The sequence below is a fragment of the Triticum urartu genome, chromosome 5 (genome assembly GCF_003073215.2).
Source record: "Triticum urartu cultivar G1812 chromosome 5, Tu2.1, whole genome shotgun sequence".
In the NCBI taxonomy this organism is placed as follows: Eukaryota; Viridiplantae; Streptophyta; class Magnoliopsida; order Poales; family Poaceae; genus Triticum; species Triticum urartu.
In genome coordinates, this window is record NC_053026.1 from 126,421,842 (window position 1) to 126,443,372 (window position 21,531).

The 21,531-nt window shown below is 44.5% G+C and overlaps 2 protein-coding genes across 2 annotated transcripts; both read right to left on the reverse strand.

Moving 5' to 3' along the window:
• Positions 1–4,813: 4,813 nt before the first annotated feature.
• LOC125508159 lies at positions 4,814–5,829 on the reverse strand. Its single transcript, XM_048672764.1, has 2 exons — positions 5,447–5,829; positions 4,814–5,359 (listed from the first exon to the last, which is right to left on the reverse strand). The coding sequence occupies exons 1-2, from the start codon at positions 5,502–5,504 to the stop codon at positions 5,019–5,021; spliced, it is 399 nt and encodes a 132-aa protein (XP_048528721.1). The 5' UTR covers positions 5,505–5,829; the 3' UTR covers positions 4,814–5,018.
• Positions 5,830–6,065: 236 nt separating this feature from the next.
• LOC125508158 lies at positions 6,066–11,839 on the reverse strand. Its single transcript, XM_048672763.1, has 7 exons — positions 11,278–11,839; positions 9,591–9,782; positions 9,163–9,435; positions 8,129–8,231; positions 7,514–7,632; positions 7,234–7,401; positions 6,066–7,132 (listed from the first exon to the last, which is right to left on the reverse strand). Exons 1-7 carry the CDS (start codon positions 11,641–11,643, stop codon positions 6,521–6,523), a joined length of 1,833 nt encoding a protein of 610 aa, XP_048528720.1. The 5' UTR covers positions 11,644–11,839; the 3' UTR covers positions 6,066–6,520.
• Positions 11,840–21,531: the final 9,692 nt, after the last annotated feature.

The following is a 21,531-nucleotide window of genomic DNA, read 5'->3' on the forward strand; positions in this document are numbered from 1 at the left end:
TTAGTTTCCAATTTAACCCCGCTGTCAAGGGAGGGTAGGACAAAAGATGTCATGAAAGTTCTTTCCATAAGCACGTATGACTATTTACAGAATACATGATTACATTATATTGATGAACTGGAGCTAGTGTTGTATCGTCCTAGGTTATAACTGTCTCATGATGAATATCATCCAACAAGTCACCGATCCAATGCCTACGAATTTATCTTATAATGTTCTTGCTATCGTTACTATTGCACTTACTACAAAACTATTGCTATCACTGTTACTGTTACTGATGTCACTATTATCAAAACTATCATATTACTTTTCTACTGATCACGTTGCTGCAGATAATTAATCTCCAGGTGTGGTTGGATTGACAACTCAGCTGCTAATACCTTCAAATATTCTTTGGCTCCCCTTGTGTCGAATCTATAAATTTGGGTTGAATACTCTACCCTCAAAAACTATTGCGATCCCCTATACTTGTGGGTTATCATTGCCCTAACAGGAGCATTGTGCCTCCATACTGCTCCGCAAGGGTGTGAACTTTAGGATACATCGTTCTCTCTGAGTGCCTCGGTTATCTCTTACCTAAGCCCTTTAATCATGCACTTTACTTTGTGATATCCATAGTGTTTCATGTTATATATCTTACTATCATTTAGTTGTTTATCTTGCTTAGCATAAGTTGTTAGTGCAGTAGATGAGCCTAGTTGTTTTAGGTTGTGTGCTTGACAAATTAAACGCTAGTTTTATTCCGCATTGTTCAAGACTAAACCATAATTATTTTAAAGCGCCTATTCACCCACCTCTAGGCGACATACACGATCTTTCACCAATGATATAGAGGCATGAAACCTCCATCAATGAAGATCAGACATAAACTCCAACATCAAAAACATAAAAGATGATACAAACAAAATACGTTTTCGATGAACTTGAGCTTGTCTGGAAATGACCACAAGCTCCAAAACTCATGTAGAGAAAAAATATGAATAAGAACCAAGAAAGATGATCACAAGGATGTGGTGGTTTGAGCTCTCTACGAACGATACGATCAAGCTACTCACTCGAGAGGCCCCCTTGATAGTGCAGCTATCGATCCTATAACCCGGTCTCCCAACTAACACCATGAGATCGGTAAAATATAAAACCTATCAAGGAGAAACATTTGCCTTGCGCATAGTCCGCTTGAGCTAGATGGTGACGTTCTTGACTTTCTCAAGTTGGACCACCTTTCTTGATTGCGTTGGCTCGATGGAGACTAGTAGATTGCTCCCCCATACTCCACTATGGGTGAGCCTCTCTTTAGCACATCTTCACATGTCCATTATCACCACAATGGACGTCAAGGTTCAAGAAAGAGATCTCTTCGCGATGATCCACTTGAACTTGCACAACACAACCTTGTATCTTATCTTCTATCTTCATAAAGGTGATGTCTTAAAGGTAAACATGAATGTTCACACAATCTTCTTCTTCAAGACATGCTTGCAATAGCCTCAAATCTTACATGACCAATCTTTGGATAACTCCTTGAATAGCACCTTGGTCAACACATAATCTTCTTCTAATAACCTTGAAACCAACAAATGGTCTTCAAGAAATGCATATGGATAAACCCTTCAAATATAACTCAAGGCAACCATTAGTCCATAAGGATTGTCATCAATTACCAAAACCAAACATGGGGGCACCATTCTCTTTCAGTCGAGATGGAAATAGTAGCGAAGGAACTTATAGTAATTGTTCTGCTTTAAAAGGGGTTAATGGAATGGAGCATGTTTTGGACCATGTGCAACGAAAGGCCGCACACATGCTACACACTGATGTATTCAACGAGTATATATCCTTGACCGACAAGCCAGGGTAATCTTTGGAAATTTCATTTGACAAGGATAGATCATTGCAATTGTTGGTCTTCAACAAGAAATGGCTAGTAAGCGTGAGTCACCACCTCGTGTTGACTACGTCCCCCTTTGTACACACCGTCCGTCAGTCCTACCGATTGAATGGTCCAGTGAAGTGTTCAGATCATGGCGACAGGGATGGTTTTCCGCCCCCGACATTGCGAGAAGTCCATTGAACCTTATCATTTAGAGAAGGAGAAGTTGCAATAAGGTTTCCGTAGGTCAATCCGCGGAAGGATCATTGTCATGACCTTGATCAAAATAGACCGCGCATGCATCATCCAATCCACCGGCGACGGCACCGTCCATCACTCGGCCAAGTCCTTGACCGCCTCCCCTCCTCGAAGGGGCTTGGGGTAAAAGGTGCCCGACGAGATGAACATGTCTCTCTCGACGCCCTATTCAGAAGAGGACGTCAACATTGTATTGTTCTAGATGTTCCCAACAAAAGCTCCAGACCCAGATGGTTACTAGCGCATTTTTTTCAACGCCGCTTGGATGTGTGTGGGAAAGAAATCACAAATGCAGTTCTCAGAATTGTGAAGGGGGGGAGTGTTGAGTCCATCAATGAAACAATACCTGCTCTTGTTCTTAAGGTAGAAAATCCCTCTCTGCTCTCCCAGTTTAAACCTATCAGTTGGTACAACATTTTGTACAAGATTTCCTCTAACGTCATTGCAAACCGTCTAAAGGTCATCTTGTTTGAGATTATTTCTGCTGAGCAATCTGCTTTTGTTCCTAGACAGCTAACTACAGAAATATATTATTTCAGCATACGAGTGTTTGCGTTTTATGAAAAGAATCGGGGTGAAGAAAATTCGTTATGCAACTCTCAAACTGGATATGATGAAAGCTTGATAGAGTTGAGTGGGCTATTATGCTAACACTAGCCTTCGGTCAGCATTGGGTTTCTGTGATCATGGGAATTGTCAGGTCAGTTCATTTTCCAGTTCTTTTTTCAATGGTAAAAAACTAGATGAATTCAAACCATCACGAGGACTTTGACATGGAGATTCGATTTCCCCCTATCTTTTCTTCATAAGAGCGGAGGGCCTTTTGTGTCTATTAAAATACAATCAATCATCTAATTTGAGTGGGATTGGTGTGGCCTCATCGGCTCCATCGATGAACCATCTCCTGTTTGCAGATGATAGCATGTTGTTCATCAGGGTAACTATGCAATGATGGTGGAGGTTTCAAACTTGTTGAACCACTATTGTCAAGCTTCGGGTCATAGGGTAAATAAGGACAAATCTTCCATCTTCTTCAGTAAAGGTTGTCCCAATGGTACTCGAGAAACTGTGAAACAAACTCATCAAGTCCCCAATGAATCTCTATATGAGAGATATTTGGGCATGCCAAGTGATGTTGCGCATTCAAAAAATGGCACTTCCAAATTTTTGGAAGATAGAATTTGGAGTGAGATAAAAGGTCGGATTGAAAAAGTGTTATCTGCTGGTGGGAAAGAAGTATTAATTAAGTCAGTGGCCCAAGCAATCCCAGTTTATTCTATGGCTTGCTTACGACTTCCTCGAGGCTTATGTGAGCATATCAACTCATTGATTTGGGGATTCTGGCGGGGGAGCAAAGATGGCAAAAGGAAAATCCACTAGGTGTCTTTGAAGGTAATGACCAACCCAAAATTCATAAGGGGGGGGGCGAATTTCGGGATTTGTAGCTCTTCAACTTAGCACTATTGGCTAGACAAGCGCGGCGTTTGCTGCAAGACCCCACATCTTTGAGTGCACACATACTAAAGGCTATTTATTAATTATTACCCAACACCAACAATTTGAGAAGCAAACCCTGGCTCTAATCCTTCACAGGTATGGTGTGCGATAGTGGACGGACATTACACTCTTAGACAAGGATTGAGCAGGAGTATTGCTGATGGCCAGTCCACACATATATAAGACTGCAATTGGATCCCTAGGTAGTTGTTGCTTCAATCGCTCATGCCACTAGCATCGAACCCACCACGGCCGGTTCATGATTCATGAATTGATAAATCACACAGATGCCACATGTACTACCAACTTGGTGTGCCATGTTTTATTGCCGATGGATGCGGACGCCATCCTCAACATCCCACTGTGCACTGGTGGCATAACAGATTTCTGGTCCTGGCATTCGGAGCCTAAAGGGTTTTTCACCATGAGATATGTGTACCGGATGTTGGTTGATACAAAATCAGGAGAGAAAACTAATTGGATGGTGTAGCTGCGTTCAAGTTGAAGGTGTTCATCTGGCGTTTGGCACAACAGTCAACAGTCGCTTCCACGGCTAATCTTTTGGGACACCGTCACATGGCTACGAGAAATATGTGCACACTATGCAGGCGGGATGATTCATGGCACCACTCGCTCCTTGACTATTCGATGGCTTGTTGCAGATGGGCATTGGCTTATGCGATCTTGACTGCAAGCATGCCAGTGTGTACCGAACCAAATGCAAAAAGGCTTTTTTTCGCAAGTGCAGTTCTCAAGTATGATCATGTCTCTTTGGGCAATTTGGTTTTCTAGAAGAAAGGCCATCCATGGAACATCTTTCAGAGTCCATCAACGCATCAATTCATAAAAATATGTGGCAGAGATAAGGCGCTCGAGAAGTGATTGTTTCAAAGCCCAGAATCACACATGAGACACAATAAATGGCTTCCACCCTAGTTGTATCATGCAAAAGTAAATACTGATGCGGCCTTTGCCCGAGCGGGCACAAAAGGTGCGACAGTGACATTTTACAGTGATATTACTGAAGCATATGTGGGTGCATCAATAGTTGTTGTCAAAGATGTCCAAGACCCAGCTTGCTTAGAAGCTTTGGCGTGTCGGGAAGGCTTTTCACTAGCGGAGATTTGAATCTCAGGAACATAGTGATCTCGAGGTGTTTATGGAGCAATCATCAGAGAGATTGGAGTATAAATCATCTTTTGACAGTTACCTTTTTATTCATGAGCGTACAAACTTTAATTTCAAGGCGCATAGCCTTGCAAAGGACACGTCGTCTTTAGGTACAGGACGCCATATTTGGCCTGGTCATTCCTACGACCCTATTTCTGTACCTTTAAACATTCTTACTTCCAAGTAATAAAGTTGCTTGTGTTTGCGTAAAAAAAAGCTACGATCACACCAGGCACTCCGGCGAGGCGTTATCGAGGGTGAAGTCGAGCTGCGTCTTGGCGGCGTAGGTGAACGTTATGGGCTTGCCGTTGAAGATCGGCCAGCCGCTGTTGATGAGGCAGTGCCCTTGCTTCCGGCTCAGCAGGCGGAGCTTGGTCGTGTCCGAGATCACCGCTTTCACCTCGCCGAGGTTGCAGTACATCACCACGCCCGCCTGCGCGCACGAGCACGTGTTCTCCACCGTCACGCTGTACTCCGGCACATTCAGGACCCGCCGCCCTGTCAACACCGACGAGACGCGGATGTCCTCCAGTTGGCACGGCCCGGCGTCGCCACTAGCATGACCTATGGACACATCAACGGCACATAAGATCCAAGGATCAGTGAGATTAAACTGCGACGACGACCAAGTATTATCTTGTTCTTGCGTACCTGTATGGAGAAGAGCTGCAACGAGGAGCAGGATCAGGATGCAGGCCTTGGACGCCATGGCTGAAGCTAAGAACGAGGTAGCTCAGGAGAAGCTTTGATGTGATTAAGATTGATTAGCGTAGCTTGGCCAGCTATATATAGAGCTCCCGGCTCGTGCATACAGAGATCCCGAGATGATATGCAATATCTTACCAGTGATATTTTTCATCTTGACGAAATTAAGGTCGTGAGCTTGTTCGGTAAGTAAATTATCTCCTACAGAATCGGTGCATTAATTCCTTCTATCTTCAGGGCTATTAGTGATCCTCCCGTTCGAAGAAATGATACTCTCTCCATAATTAACATGATCCCTCACGTCTAATGCTCGATGATAGTACTTCACGTAATTAATGCGATTCACCCGTCCGAAGAATGACACTCTATAATTAACGTAATCCTCCGTCCAACGGTAGATAACACTTTCCATAAATTAATGCATGGCTATTTAACATACATAGGTAAACTAATTAATTGCATGCAAATGTAGATGAGGCAGAGATTAGGCAAGAGATAGACCTAGGTCCCAAAAATCCGCACCGGATCACTTGGATATATAGGAGGTTGAATAACCACACAACGCTTCTAAATAGGTATTCAACTAAACTGTACATATATGATGAATACAATGGTTACAGAAATCGAGCTAAAGAAAGCAGACAGTATGAAATGCATCACACACGATGAACAACCATCGAACACCGAAAAAAAACAAGATCTGAAACAGATTCAGACAAATTGATGGATCTTAAACAGCTTCAGAACCAAATACCTTCTGAACAAACGGTTAAGACCTTCCAAATCATGGGTTAGCCAATCTAACTTATAGATGAATATTCACAGCCAAAAGCAACAACACTGCTGAATTACCGAAATCATCACTAGGCTTCTGCTCTTCGAGCTGATCCTGTTGATGGCACATCAACAGAACAAAGTCATACAGCTTCTGGATGCTAAGGTGCTAGCAAACAGAAGCAGATGCACTCTCTTCCCGTGATCTGTACAACAACTATTCTTTACATCAATGATCAGTCACTGCTACAACAAGTCCAGTTGGTCACTGTCCATGTCCTCCTTCGCAAGCTTCTCAATCAACAGCTCCATTGTCCTGATGTACTTGGGCATGTAATGTTCCCCTACCATGGACCTCCCCAGACGAATCTTGCTGTAGAGATGTCGAGGTGTCTCGTACAGGGTGACAACCTCCTCCTGGCTACCTTGCTCACTTGTGTTGGACTCTTCTGCAGCTGGCAATGCAACCATGTGCAGTATTCTTCCTGGAGGGTATAGCTGGAGGGGATCTTCAGAAGGGCTTGACGATGACGGCTCCATCTGCTTGTTGGTTAAGGATTCTCTGACCTGTCCTTCGCTTGAACTTTTCAGAGGTGATTTGATGTCCTCCTTGTCGGTATCTTCATTATCTAATGGTTGAAGGTTTAACTCCCCAAAAGAAATTGAGACTAACTCTGCATCAGCCGCTTCAGTGTCGTTTTTTTCAGTTTTCACATCAACATCAGTTTGATTTGTAATGTACCGAGTATGTTTTGCAGGATCAATAGTCCGCTTCCGTGCAGAAGGACATGACCAGCAAACAAGAGTAGAACGTTTCTTGGCAGCACAATTGACATCTTCTGAAGATCTGGTCTCAGCCTGGCAAATTCAGGTCATATGGCAAATAGTTCAGTAAGTAACAACAGTGTCCATCTGTTTCAAGAACTAGTGCTTGCAGCAATATATTTGTTATTATGTACCTCGGAAGTGGGAGGCTGAAGCATATCGACATCTACAACTTTAGATTTTGGATCTGATACGAAGGGTACATGAGATCGCACGAAGCTCACAGAGCGATTGACGAAACCTAAGAATCTAGTCTGTTGAATTTGTTCACGAAGTTCGTGCACCCATGATGATGCCATCACCTGCCATATTTGACTCCCAAAGATAAATATATGATATGTTTGACTAGGCAAAACAATTCACAGGAATATTTACTTCACGGTTTCCCACTTCAACTATCGTGCTGAGAGGTACCTCTGTACGGAGTTTGGCAGTCGAAACTCTACCAAGAGATGGCACTACATCATTTCTATTGACGATAGTCGTAATGAAGTCTTTACCCGACTCAGCCAAGTCCCATGTCATGCAAGCAGCTGGAAAATAGCAGTAGAAGTGTTAATATCTCACACCTACTGTGTGTGTAGATCACAAGTTTGCAGCATCAAGAAAGAACAATGAGTTCCTTGCAGATGTTGAAAGCTCATACTTCAACCCAGAGTTAATTTTCTTTTGGTTATCTACTCATAGTCCTTAGATATATAAATCAAAGGCTATCCTAAAAGAACGATTGTCATCATCATTAAGCATACATGTGAAATCATTGTTCTTTTTTGCCGCCGTTTGATTTTCACTACATGATTAACGCCGGATAGTTCCTTTTTTCTAAAAATGAATTGCAGGCCACATGCCTACAAATGCCAAAATATGAACACAAGAGACCTATCATGAGAAGTTACTATATTTGTGTAAGGAGCCGATACATATTTTTAGTGAGAGAAAATTAACAAACGGAAATAAAATGGTTTACTATTAACATATATAGTATTCAATTGCAAAACTTCTATATACCCTTGGGGTCACAAGGCATACCTGGTCCAAATGCGATACATGTGGATGATAATAACTTGTCATTCTCACGCAGAATGTATGTCAATAATGCAGCGATACTGGCACCCATTGAATGCCCAATTATCTAGCATAACAAGATTGAGTTAGCAAATAGAATTAGAAAAAAGGTCTAGAAGTCTAGATGCAGTGCACAAGTACCAAACATCATATATTTCGATAAAAAGTGGATTAGCAGGAACTGCCAGAAAAGAAAATTAGATGGAAGATGCATAAAGAACAAAATTATCTAGTTTGTTTTTTTAGAAAATAAAATTATCTAGTTTGTAGGTTTGATAGATCTTAGAACACAAACATTTTATTTTCAAATGAACATTTTCATTTTTAGGGTCCACAAAATAGATGCGGTTTTGATAAAAATGCAGTGCCAAGTAAACTAAAATAGGCTTTAAATCTACTAAAATAGATTTGTAAGTATTACTTCGGGAGATAAAAAATGTTTGAGGTTTACTAGGTATCCAAAGCATATTATCATATTCATTAGCCCAAGTTATTACATTGCCAAGTGTTTTTTCCAGTGACTACATACTTGTGTAGAGTGTATGAGCCAGAAATGCACTGCTTACCTAAGGAAATTTGTTTCTCAGCACCGGAAAATCTTAAGAAATCAATAAGAGAATCTTCATTTTCCAAATACGTCACTGTTTTTAAATAAGCTTCACGCTCACAATTCCCTACCTCAACAGGATATTTGGTTGTTACAAGTTGCAGTTCATATATTCCAAAAGGTGTGTCATGGTCCACCTAGGAGAGAAGCCTTGTTTGGCAGTGCATCTCTGTCGGAAGTAGAGATCTCAGGAAATCTATAATCTGTGTCATATAGTAATGGCCAAATCGTTGATGATTACCACTTTTTTTGTCTGTTTTTTTAGAATAAAAATACCCTCTAATTGCAATCATCTTTCAAGAGCATGTTCTTTTGGCAATACATAATGCTTAATTTTCTGTAAGCAGAACATCAAAAGAGCATCTCTAGTCAGAAAACTGAAATATATTACCGTAATTCTGTGGTCCGGGAATTGCTCTACTGCTTTACTGAGGCAAGGAATGGCCTGATTTGCAATCCAGCGAGCTGCTGTAGCCATTCCACAATGCGCATACCCCAGCACTAGGTTGGATACACAGCCATCTTTAGCCACAACATGATGAAATGGAATGTCTGCTCCAGTTGCTGCTGTCAACCTTTCCTTAACACTAATAGCCCCCCGAATGAAAAGGAGAAAGCATTTGGAGTCTCTATCACGGACAACTGTGAAAGCAGGCTTCAGAAACTGCACAAAAGCACATAATTTCAACCCATTTGTCCTGATTTATAATCTGTACTAAATAGAACAGAAAAAATATCGGTTCAACAAGTTAAGTACAGTATGTAATAAAATCAGAGTACATAATGTAAAAAATGGAGTGTTGACTGGTACTTACGCACCCTCGCCTTAGATTTCTTAATAAGAACATCACTCTGATCAAATCCACCAAATTCCAAAAACACTTTGTATGGGTTCTTTGAGAAATACATGCATAACTTCATATATCTGAGTAATGAAATCAGCTCCTCTCTTGCCCCAGGCCCTCCCAATCGTACAGAATCACTCCCAGCATACTCATGCTGCAGATTACCCTGATAAAGTAAAACAGTACGTCATATGGATGTTAACATATGTACTACTTCACAAACATGAGCTGGTAAAAAAGGGAAGACCGACACAGAAATAGTGTATTCTTCTGATTCTTCGAGTGTAAAATATCTCAAGCAGCTAAAAGTGCCTAGCTGCTTTTCTTTAGATCTAATCTAACAACTGCTTCAGATCTAGCAATTGCTTTTCTTTAGATCGCTGGAGCTTAAATTAATTACAGTAGCTATCAGTGTTAGTGCTCTATTCCGTGCAGTATAAACAAATATCTTATTTAGACGGTGGAGTAGGATTTAAGGGGAAAGCTAAACCTTAGTAGCCCCAATGTAATGAAAACTAAGAATTTCTCTCGTCCAAAAGAAAAAAAAAGAATTGCACGCTTTAAGTGAACCGATAGGAAAATCGAGGAAGCACTACCAAATATGGAGATCCAAATCTGAAGCTGAACAACTAATTACTTTAGCAATTCCTTTAAATCAAAGGGGGGAAAACCTAAAATAGGGGAGAAACAATAAATCATTAATTATTCATAGGAGAGGAACACTTTGACTTTTTGCAACCTAATCACCTTCAACGAATTAGACTGTTTATACAGGTTTTTCCAAATCCTGAACCAACTGGCTCACGTTGGTTTCTCCATTGTCCGTTCCTTCCCTAGATGCTTCACACCAGCAACGAAAGATGCACACACTTACTAGCAACAAATATCTTTCCTAGATGCTTCACAACTAGCAAAGCATCAATCCAACAAAGAAATAGGCATTGCATTTGATCAGCTAACATGTTAGTTTTAGTGATAATCATCATATGCTCCCAGCATCAACCAACTAAAATTTCCTTAATCTTATTATTGAGCAAGACAAGCATGACAACCCATAATACTGAGTCATTCACCTTCTAAACTAGGCTCTCTAGAAGTTAATAACTCCTACAAATGTTAGGATATATCTTAAGATTTCCAGGAGATCAACAAACCAAATCCCAACAATCATATAAGTACAAAACATCACGAAACATTTGCGATTGCTTCCTGCTACTCTTTTTTTTTCATCCAGGCACGTGTGGTAAGCTATATAATTATAAAATAAACCTCGGAACTAACGACGCTGTAAATCGTAAGAAAAAAACATACCGAATGAGAAATAACTTGCTAAGTATGGAAGTAATCAATTCACGGAAGAGAATATTTCGTTTCGTTTCTTTGCTTGCAAGCAAGCAAGCAAGATAAGAAAGCCGTTTTCTCGAAGGTAGAAAGGGGATAGATAATATTCTCCTTGTCCATGTGAAATGTGAATCCAAACAAGATCAAAGAGACGCCGACAATCTTGATCACCAAGAATCCCAAGGAAGCAACCAATCCCCTCCCCCGTACGCATCACCACAGCACCGCACCAAATAAATAAAGAAGAGAAAAATAAAATCTCGCGGGAGCAAACCAATTCTGGTCTACGGCAGCACTGGTGATCAGCACGTGCGGAGTACCTGCTGCCGCATGTAGTAGTTGATCCCGAAGGCGAGCTCCCCGAGGGACCACTTGCCGAGCGTCTGCCCGTAGGCGAACCGCACGGTCCGAGCGGCCCCCGTCACCGCCTCGCCCCACCCGTCCGGGGCCCGCTCCGGCCACCGACGCCCGCGCCTCGCGCGCCGCGCACGCCGCCTCCCCTGCGCCTCCTCCTGCCTCCGCTCCCTCTCTGCCGCGGCCTCCGAGACCGCGGAGGTTATCATCTCGTCCTCCATGGCGCCCCTGCCGCCAGCTGCCCCGTCGGCGTCCCCGCAGAGCCGCCCCGACAGCACCAGGTACACCAGCACCGCCGTGCCCGCCGCCGTCGCCATCCCCGGCGACCCCATCGGAGCACGGGGCGCTCCTGGCGCGCGCGAGAGAGGAGAGCTGCAGTCTCTGCAGAAGGGAGGCGGAGTCGCCGGGATTGGAGGCTGGAGGGCGCTGCTTCGGTTCGCGGGGGGGAACGGCTAAATTGGAGGGAGGGTGAGGATACAAGGTCGCTTTTGCCCCTGGGGTTTTTGCTTCAGCTCGGGCCGTGCGAGAGACAATTGTTTTACTCCTATATATAATACTTCTCCTTCTTTCTCTAAAAAAAATAATACTTCTCCTACAAGCACACCAACGACTGCTTTTTTATTCCCTTGCGAGAACACCAACAACTACTAGTTGTTGATGAAGTCTAGGACACTGGGCCACAGGTTAGACCCCAAGCTTAATTTTGAATCCAAGCCTCGCATCTGAATGTCTTCAAGCAATGGGCGGAGACTCCTTAAACAACACTGGACTGGATAGAGAAGCGAACTAAGCATTGGTTAGTTTTTTTTTATGGTAGAACCGGTGCAGCCGAATTCAAGTCTTAGATTTGCTATATGTGTGCTCGCATGCTTTTTGGATTTATTCCAGGCCATCCGCCGCTATTTTTTCAATGGTATGACATGCTTGTGGATTACAAGGTGCATCTAGCGACTTTATCAATCTTAAGATCTAATCTCTCAATATCAAAATATAAGATGTTTTTATAGTTCAATTTAAATTGCAAAACTTCTTATATTTCGGCACAGAGGTAGTATCAATTTAATCTTTTGAGGGTGTTCATAGGGATAAACGAGTGTGCATGCGCGTGCGCATTCTTCCTTAATAGACTTGGTTCTCTTGTCGAGAGTTTCTTAGTGTGCACCAAATGATAAGGTCTCTTTTCCGTCCTACAAACTGAAAATGTTCTAACTTGGTACTGCGATATCATCAAATCATCCAACAAAGCCTGGAAACTTTTTTGGTAGCGGTATTGGCCTCCAGTAGTTTTCTATGGGTGTTATGAACATCTTTGTGTGTACGGTGTTTGCAAAAGAAAAAAAAATATAGGACAGAGAAGCGGAAGAGATAAAAAGAGCAAGGGTGCATACCTATGTGTATCCATTCTTTGTCAAATGGTCATACGAAAAATCTTAAGAAACTCTTATAACATTGATGCCAAACCAGTCATCCTGCCAAAAAAATGTGCGTGACATATATGCATAGAATAGATAATCCATCTTAATTGGAAATGAAAAATAAAATAGTTGGAACCATTGTGAAGGTAAATTTACCTTATTTTTTCGTGGAAGCATTTTCACCATGTTTAAATGGAGCAAAGTTCTATGTACTTTTACCTCGCAATATTAAACATCCTAGGGACTTCGTTGATTCAAAAGAATATTTGGAGGATTTCTTTTATATAATACTTATCCTTTTTATAACCTTTTTATAAACATTTCATTGGGGTGATTGAGCTAGACCTAAAACCCTAGCCCGACATGCTTGCAAAAGTGTGACCTAAAACTTCAAGCCCGAGCCTTGGCCAAAAAGTGTAAAAATCTTTTTTCTAAATTTCTAAATACCATTTTAATTATTTCAGAGTTTAACTAGCATTATTTTCCAATAAAACATTATATACTAGTAACTTTTTGTGCTTCTGGGCCGGGCTTGGGTCATATTAGGCCAAAAGCCTAAGCGGTTCTAAAAAACCTTTGACCTAAGATAGAACACTTTGATGCAATTTTCTGTAAAACTCGGTGATGTAGAATTTAAGAGGGCGTGTAATTGCAATGTTATGAATTTTTTTACCATGTAAATATTTTTTCAAAACTAAAACACACAAATTTTTTATCCTCCAAATAAAAAATATTCTAATTTTGTCACCCGCCAAAAAAAAGAAGACTGATTTTGTGTCTTTTGGGGCTATTTTTGTACTATGTGCCCAAACTACTGGGCTCATGAATTTGGTTCCTCTTGATTGACGAGTTGAATTAGCAACCTGCTCAACCCCCGCTGTTATTGTTGTCTTAGGTAAGTAATGATAAACTTTTAACTAACATTTTTTGAAAGAAGGCAGAAAATTTGTCATCTTCATTAATTAAGAAGAGGAGTAGACATGGTTCCGCCAAGCCGCCAAACAAGGCAAAACTTTTAACTAACCTCATTTAACTTAGCTCTCCATAGCTTTTGCTTGTAGAGTTGCTAATCAATCCTAATCTTAATATAATGTCACAATCATTCCTGTTCTTTTCTTAAGCTCATGATGCTAATTAGATAAACCCTGCCATTGAGCTGGCCCTGCTAGCTAAGATGCACCTGATTAGTCGCAAAGCATGTATTGCTTTTAAATTGCGCCAACAATAATACTGTTTCCGGATGGAGTTGATTCTCATTGATTAATTACATATATTGGACCGCTCAACTCAGTGATTAACTAATGAAAGCACAATAATTTTATTAGCTTAAATTCGACAAAAATACAGCCATGTCTTAAGGCAGCTTGCACTGTAATTTCTGTTGTGTCCAAAAACATTGTTTGGACTTGAACTAGCCCCGCCAACCAAACATAGGATACTTTTTAAATCTGAGTTTTGGATTTCTTGGCAAGGTCACTTTGGTCATTTTCAACGGCAGGAGAATGCTGGCTGCCGCCTGCAGCTCCTAAAAGCGCTGGAGGCGAGCCAGTGATTCGCTTGGGAGAATATGGGAAGGCATATGCATGGAAGCTCTCCGATGGCGTGACCCCACACCATGCTGAAGTGAGAGAGGATAGCACAACACAGCTTAATTTAATTAACGAAGTGATTTTGAGCAGATCAACCTGCGATCGATTCTGTGAAAGAAATGGCAGCAGATGAGCAGAAGCAAGCTCAATTGTGGCGGCAAGGTATAACCTGAAGGAATCGTCTATATTCTTTCGGTATCTCCGTGTTTTTATGCCTGGATATTCCATCCTTGCAGGCTTGGATTTGAATCCCTAATGATTTGATTTTTCCGTGCAGGGAAGGGTTATCGAAGAAGTATGGATTGATCTCCGGGACAAACGTCTACTTCGATACTGATGCAGTGCGAATGCGCGTGAAAAAAAAACCCCTGGGGTCCTCTCCTCCATCCCGCGTCGCTCCTGCGTGGCGACGGCAAGGGAACCCTAGATCGCGCCACCAGCTCCCCTCCCCTCCTCCCTCCTCCTCCCTCGCCGCCGCTAGGGGGGCCGGCCGGGCAAAGGCCGGTCGGCGCCGGCGCCGGCGGGGCATCCTTGTCCTCCCGCACGGTGGGGTTGGCGCGGGTCAACACCTCGGGCCGGGGCGTGGCGCTGACGCTGGGCACTATGACGGTTCGTCTGCAGCAGCGGCGCGACGGGCGGCGCGGTGGCGGTGTGTGCCTGGGGCGGCAGCGGCCGTCCGCCGTCCTTCTCCTCCGGCGGCAAGGGTTGTGGTTGGCACAGGTCGCGGGCGGCTGCCTCTTCTCCGGCGTGGGCTGGCGGAGGTGGCGGCGCGTCAGCGGTATGTTCGACCCCCTCCTCTACAGCAGTCGTGGTGCATGAACCGGCTGCTGGTGGCGGCTCCTCTTGTGCTCTGGTTCGGCTCGGCTAGCCGGGGGTGGCATGGGCGCCGTGAGGGGGGAGGCAGGGGTGCCTCCCGGACTCGCCGGGATTTGGAGGTGCCAGATCGGGCGTCTTGGGTGGCTGCAGCACGGCTGGCGGTCGGCGTTTCCCCTGCTCAGATCTAGCTGCCGGCCACTCCTCCAAAGGAGCTTGTTTGGGGTGGAAAGAGGGGTCTTTGCTGCCCCTTCACTGGTTGATGATGTCGGTGTGCGGCGGCGGCGGTCGAGGGGTGGTCTCGGATGCCGGGGCGGCGGCCTCGGTGGTGGGAGACACGATGCTCGTGGGCGGAGCTCGCGGCTCTGATGTTGGCCGGTTACCATGGTCGTGCAGGCGGCGTGGTAACTTGGGTACGACGGTCGGTGGCGGTGGTTCTGCAGTGTGCTTGCGGCACTCCGTCTCGGAGGCGAAGAGGGCTTATTGGGTGAAAACCCTCTTTGGCTTTGCCAGGTCGGCGGCGGCGTCGCCTACGGACGTCGTCTCCTTCTTGAAGGCGTCGTCGTGGTTCCTCTTCTTCCTCTGTGTTGCTCTGAGGGAAACCTCGATCCCTTGATCGGGCGGCGATGGTACTTAGGTGCCATAACCTTGTTGAAGGCTCCGCCTTGAAGTAATCGGTTCGTCATGCACAACTTCGGCTCTTCGTTGTGATTCGTTCACGGTTGAGGCCTCCGGCAACTTCAAGCGGGGCTCTCTCTTCCTTTCTGTAGATGGCTTCGAGTTGTGTGGGGCGGTGTAGTTGTTCTCAACATTCTTGTATCTTGCCCTCTATGTGTTGGTGTGGAGTTATATGAGGTTGGTTGTAACTGGATCGTTGTTTTATATATAAAGCAAGACGAAAGCCTTTTTCGGTATGTGCGTGCGTGTCAATGCCTTATCTTTTATAACGGTTAATTAGGCCGGAAGGCTTGTACGGGCACATTTTGAATATAGTACACAGAAATGCCGACACATTATTTTGAGGTTGACGAGATCATTAGAAACGTCTCAACATCTCTTTTCACTAGACAAATATTGTCAGACAGTTTGTAATAAATCCAGAAAAATACAAACACCAATGCTAAGTTTGGAACTTTAACACTGATGGGCTGATTTTACAAAATAATCTAACCATCCGAGCTAGGCTCACTCCGCGCTTGTACGGACACCTTGGTAGTATTGTTAAATATAAGTTCTTTTTGTGTGATGCTGTCAGGACAAGAATTTTTGAAACATGGTTCCACGCACCCGTTTGAATAGTAAAATGAAAAATACCAGAAAAAATCTGATTTTTTTCTTAAACATACATAGCCGGCTGGTGTGCTTGTTTATAAAGTTTCACGAAGAAATGATATCCATGATAATCTGGGCAAAAATGAAGAAAAATGAAGCTATATTAAAAAACATTGTTTAGTAAATGGTAATGTCCTAATTGTATTTCTTTACTAAGAGTACCATAAGTGTTAATCTTCACGGAACTTTGCATGTGAATAGAATGATATACCAAATTTGATACCTCAAAATTTCAGGTTTTTTAAAAATTTCATAGTATTTTGAATTTACTATTCGCGTAGGTACACATGGAAGCGTGTTCACCTTGGTATTTTCAGTCAACCTGGGCATCCGAGTATTTCAGATTTTTTTTGGTTCGGTTAATTCGGTTTGTGGGTAATTCAAGTTTACAAAAATGAGAATCAAATATGCCTTTGCCTACACAGATGACCGAACCTGTATAGACCCAAAAAATCGTTTGGTTCTTTCGGGTACCCAAAAAACACGTCGGAGGAGGGTCGAGGCAGGCAACGACGCCGTGGCAGTCACCTTGCTAGCGATGCAGGTCAGTTCGGGTTCGGGTTTTCGTTTTGAGTACCCCAATGCCCTGGAGCCAATAGATTTCTCGTCATGTGACAAAATTTGTGAAAATGGACGAAACAGACTTTTTTTAAAACTTCAACACAAAATGACCTCAATCTAAAAATATTTTCAAAACTAGCCCTTCTGCATGACGTCCGGGGCTAGGGCGCCATGCTACATACCATAACGCCTCGGGTTAGGGCGTCATACTATTTGGCATGACGCCCTAGCCAGGGGCATCAAGCTACACGTCGCTACCATGGCGCCCTAACCCGGGGCGTCATGCTATCTATCATGGCGCCCAAGCCCTGGACGTCATGCGAAAAGGGGTCAGTTTGTGAAATATTTTTTGATCGGGGTCATTTTATGTTAAAGTTTCAGAAAAAGACCAGTTTCATCGATTTTCACATGAGATTCAGTGTCAGGTATTTTAGAGCTATGCAAGGGTTCAATGACGACGATTGCGGCTCCAGGACGCTGGTCATTAAAAGCACGTGTACGAAGACTTTCTGGTTGTCATCGACAAAGTCGAGCTGGTTTTAGGGTAGCGGCGACAGTGGCGGCTCATTCTGAGGGCAGTAGTGGCCGTTCGGTGGTCTCGGAATCTTGACGTAATATTTATAATGTTTAAAATGCTTTTTCGATGAACTTTTATAATAAGTCTCGTCCTTCCCGCAAAAGAAATTCTATGAAATTCGGTTGAATCACATGAGCCCTAGTTCTGCAAGTGAAGACACTTAGCAGACATGCACCGTCGGAGAGAGAAAAAGGCAGACATGTAGGCGTGCCTGACATGATGACACCACTGCTTATATCGGGGATTGCCGGCGGGCGGGGGCAACGATGTTTGCTTTGCCAGCAAATTATGACGGGGATAATCTCATCTCCTGTCACTTCCTCAGTCCGCTGTCTTAAACTGTAAGCTGGAATTCCGGTCGGCCAAGTGGAATTGCGGGGCTAGTTGAAGATGCTTTCTGAACATCAATAGAAAAATGCTTTTCTGAACTGTCGCAGAAAAGAAATAGTCCCAAATGCATGCATAGTCAAGAAAGGAGATTTCGGTCATGCCCTATGCTGCTGGCACACATACACAAGGGGCTCATGCATGCGGTGAAATGCAGTGGGACTAGCGACTAGCATGCTAATCGTACACCGTCGAAGAAAACAATAGTGTTAAGTACGTACGTTTTGGGCCGCCCATGTGCAATACTGTTCACCGCGGCTGCATGCGTGCTTGCTAGTCAGTTTTTCCTAGTTTTTAGAGCATCTATAACCGAACTTGACAAATCCAGGCACCTATAAGCCCCCGCGCGCGTCCGCGGTTGGTGCTCGTCGGCCCCTCATATCTTGTGCTCGATATCCATATGTATCTCAAATCTGTACTCTCAAATCCATGCAAATTCATGCACGTAGATTATACACGTTTTTTTTAAGATCCAGCTTTTCGCTGGCTTTTCATTGATAAGCAGGAAGCAGTGGGAAGAACAGAAGGCGGTGGTTGGATCCAGTAGATCCGAGGGCTTGCCACAGACCGGCAATCCTCAAACGACAAGAAACCTAGGATTTACATTTCATGGTGGTTCCCCGAAGGGGCTCTCAATGCAGGTGGCACTCGCGACTCGCCATAGCTCAATGCAGTCCTTAATCCTCCTAATGATGTTGGAGACACTTGGGATGCTTTTCCTGAAGGTGGCGTTGTTCCGTTCCTGCCATATCTCCCAGCATACGAGCAACAAAAGTGTGTTGGTGCCTTTGCGCCATCCGGGTGCGGACCTGTCCAGGGCGGCCAGCGCAATGGAGGAATGCCGAAGATCTTGCCATCTCTCATCTGGAGCCAGTGATGCGCAACCCGTCCATGAGCTGATCGTTTCCCAAACTCTCTTTGCTATTGGGCATTCCCAAAACAGATGCTTTGAGGATTCAAGGCTTCGAGTGCACAATTGGCAGAAGTACTCATTTTTCAACCGCGGCGCTGAAGTCTGTGGTTGCACACAGCCTGTTTTGTAGCATGAGCCATGCAAACATCTTGATCTTCCCGGGGGCCCAAGCTTTCCATATGATCTTGCCGAAACACGAAGACGTCATGCCCCGAAATTGCAACTGATAAGCAGATCTTGCGGAGTATTCGCCCGTCCGCTCGAGGATCCATCTGATGGAGTCGGGGGTGCCCGCACGCAGATCGCCGGCAGCGCCATGAAGCCGCCTATGCAAAACTAGGACGTTGTGGATCAGATCTTCAGTATGGCCATGGGCAAGGTCTCCGATCTAGGTGTCGTCCACGAGGGCGTCTTTTACCGTCATGTTCTTTCTCCGGGCATGCAGGGCCAGGCGCGGGAATTGCTGGGCGAGCGTGACCGGCCCCATCCACTGGGAGTGCCAGAAGGACGCCGACGTGCTGTCCCCAATGCTGATCGAGGTTGCTGCAGTGAAGAGGGAGAGGTCGGCGGCGTTGCATCGCAGATCTGAGCCCACCCATGGTCGATCAGGGTGGCGCCATGCGAGCCAGGGCCAGCGCAGGCGAAGAGCTCGGCCAAAACGCGATAGGTCAGGGATTCCCAAGCCCCCATTTTCCGTTGGTGTGCAGACCGCTGCCCAGCTTACTTTGCAGCTAGTGCCGGAGATCTCCTCGTCTTGCTTCCAAAGGAAACGGCGTCGGCACTTGTCTATTTCTTTGAGGATCTTCTTGGGCACCCTCAGCACGGTAAGCGCAAAAGTAGGCATGGCGCTGAGGACACAGCGGACCAGCACGCGTCGCCCCATGATGTGGATTAGGTTTCTCTTCCAACCCGCCAGCCGGGCCTTGATTCTATCAATGATGAACTGTAGATGCACGAGCGGAAGCCGGCCGGTGATGAGCGGTAGACCAAGGTATTTGATCGGGAACGGGGCGATTGAGCCGCCAAAATTATGCAGCACATCAGCTAGGTCTAGGTCGTTGCAGCTGATCGGCGAGGCCGTGGATTTTGCGGTGTTTATGCATAGCCCCATGGCATGTCCGAATTGGCATAGGATGCTCAGTAAGGAGTCGACCTCCTGGAGGATTGGGTTGACGAAGACAACTGTGTCGTCGGCGTAGATACTAACCCTGAGCTTCAACTCGCAGCCTGGTATTTGCTGTAGGAGTTGTTGCTCGACCGCCTCCGCCAGCAGGTGGTGCAGTGGGTCTATGGCGAGAATGAAGAGGAACGGCGAGAGTGATGTCTACTACACAACCTTTTTCTTGTAGACGTTGTTGGGACTCCAAGTGCAGAGGTTTGTAGGACAGTAGCAAATTTCCCTCAAGTGGATGACCTAAGGTTTATCAATCCGTAGGAGGCGTAGGATGAAGATGGTCTCTCTCAAGCAACCTTGCAACCAAATAACAAAGAGTCTCTTGTGTCCCCAACACACCCAATACAATGGTAAATTGTATAGGTGCACTAGTTCGGCGAAGAGATGGTGATACAAGTGCAATATGGATAGTAGATAAATGTATTTGTAATCTGAAATTATAAAACAGCAAGGTAACTAATGATAAAAGTGAGCGTAAACGGTATTGCAATGTGCTGAAACAAGGCCTAGGGTTCATACTTTTGCTAGCGCAAGTTCCCTCAATAATACTAACATAATTGGATCACATAACTATCCCTCAACATGCAACAAAGAGTCATTCCAAAGTCATTAATAGCGGAGAACGAACGAAGAGATTATGGTAGGGTACGAAACCACCTCAAAGTTATTCTTTCCAATCAATCCGTTGGGCTATTCCTATAAGTGTCACAAACAGCCCTAGAGTTCGTACTAGAATAACACCTTAAGACACAAATCAACCAAAACCCTAATGTCTCCTAGATACTCCAATGTCACCTCAAGTATCCGTGGGTATGATTATACGATATGCATCACACAATCTCAGATTCATCTATTCAACCAACACATAGGACCTCAAAGAGTGCCCCAAAGTTTCTACCGGAGAATCACGACGAAAACGTGTGCCAACCCCTATGCATAGGTTCATGGGCGGAACCCGCAAGTTGATCACCAAAACATACATCAAGTGAATCACGTGGTATCCCATTGTCACCACAGATACGCACGGCAAGACATACATCAAGTGTTCTCAAATCTTTAAAGACTCAATCCGATAAGATAACTTCAAAGGGGAAACTCAATTCATTACAAGAGAGTAGAGGGGGGAGAAAACATCATAGTATCCAAATATAATAGCAAAGCTCGCGATACATCAAGATCGTATCACCTCAAGAACACGAGAGAGAGAGAAAGATCAAACACATAGCTACTGGTACATACCCTTAGCCCCGAGGGAGAACTACTCCCTCCTCGTCATGGAGAGCACCGGGATGATGAAGATGGCCACCGGAGAGGGATTGCCCCCTCCTGCAGGGTGCCGGAACGGGTCTAGATTGGCTTTCGGTGGCTACGGAGGCTTCTGGCGGCGGAACTCCCGATCTATTGTGCTCTCTGGTGTTTTTAGGGTATATGGAGATATATAGGCGGAAGAAGTATGTCA

Coding starts and splice junctions, on each gene's coding strand:
- LOC125508159 (XM_048672764.1), bottom strand. CDS start 5,504: ATGGCGTCCAAGGCCTGCATCCTGATCCTGCTCCTCGTTGCAGCTCTT. Junction 5,360..5,446: donor TGCAGCTCTTCTCCATACAG/GTACGCAAGAAC, acceptor ATGTGTCCATAG/GTCATGCTAGTGGCGACGCC.
- LOC125508158 (XM_048672763.1), bottom strand. CDS start 11,643: ATGGGGTCGCCGGGGATGGCGACGGCGGCGGGCACGGCGGTGCTGGTG. Junction 9,436..9,590: donor TTAAGAAATCTAAGGCGAGG/GTGCGTAAGTAC, acceptor GCTTTTGTGCAG/TTTCTGAAGCCTGCTTTCAC. Junction 7,133..7,233: donor TTCAGCCTCCCACTTCCGAG/GTACATAATAAC, acceptor TGAATTTGCCAG/GCTGAGACCAGATCTTCAGA.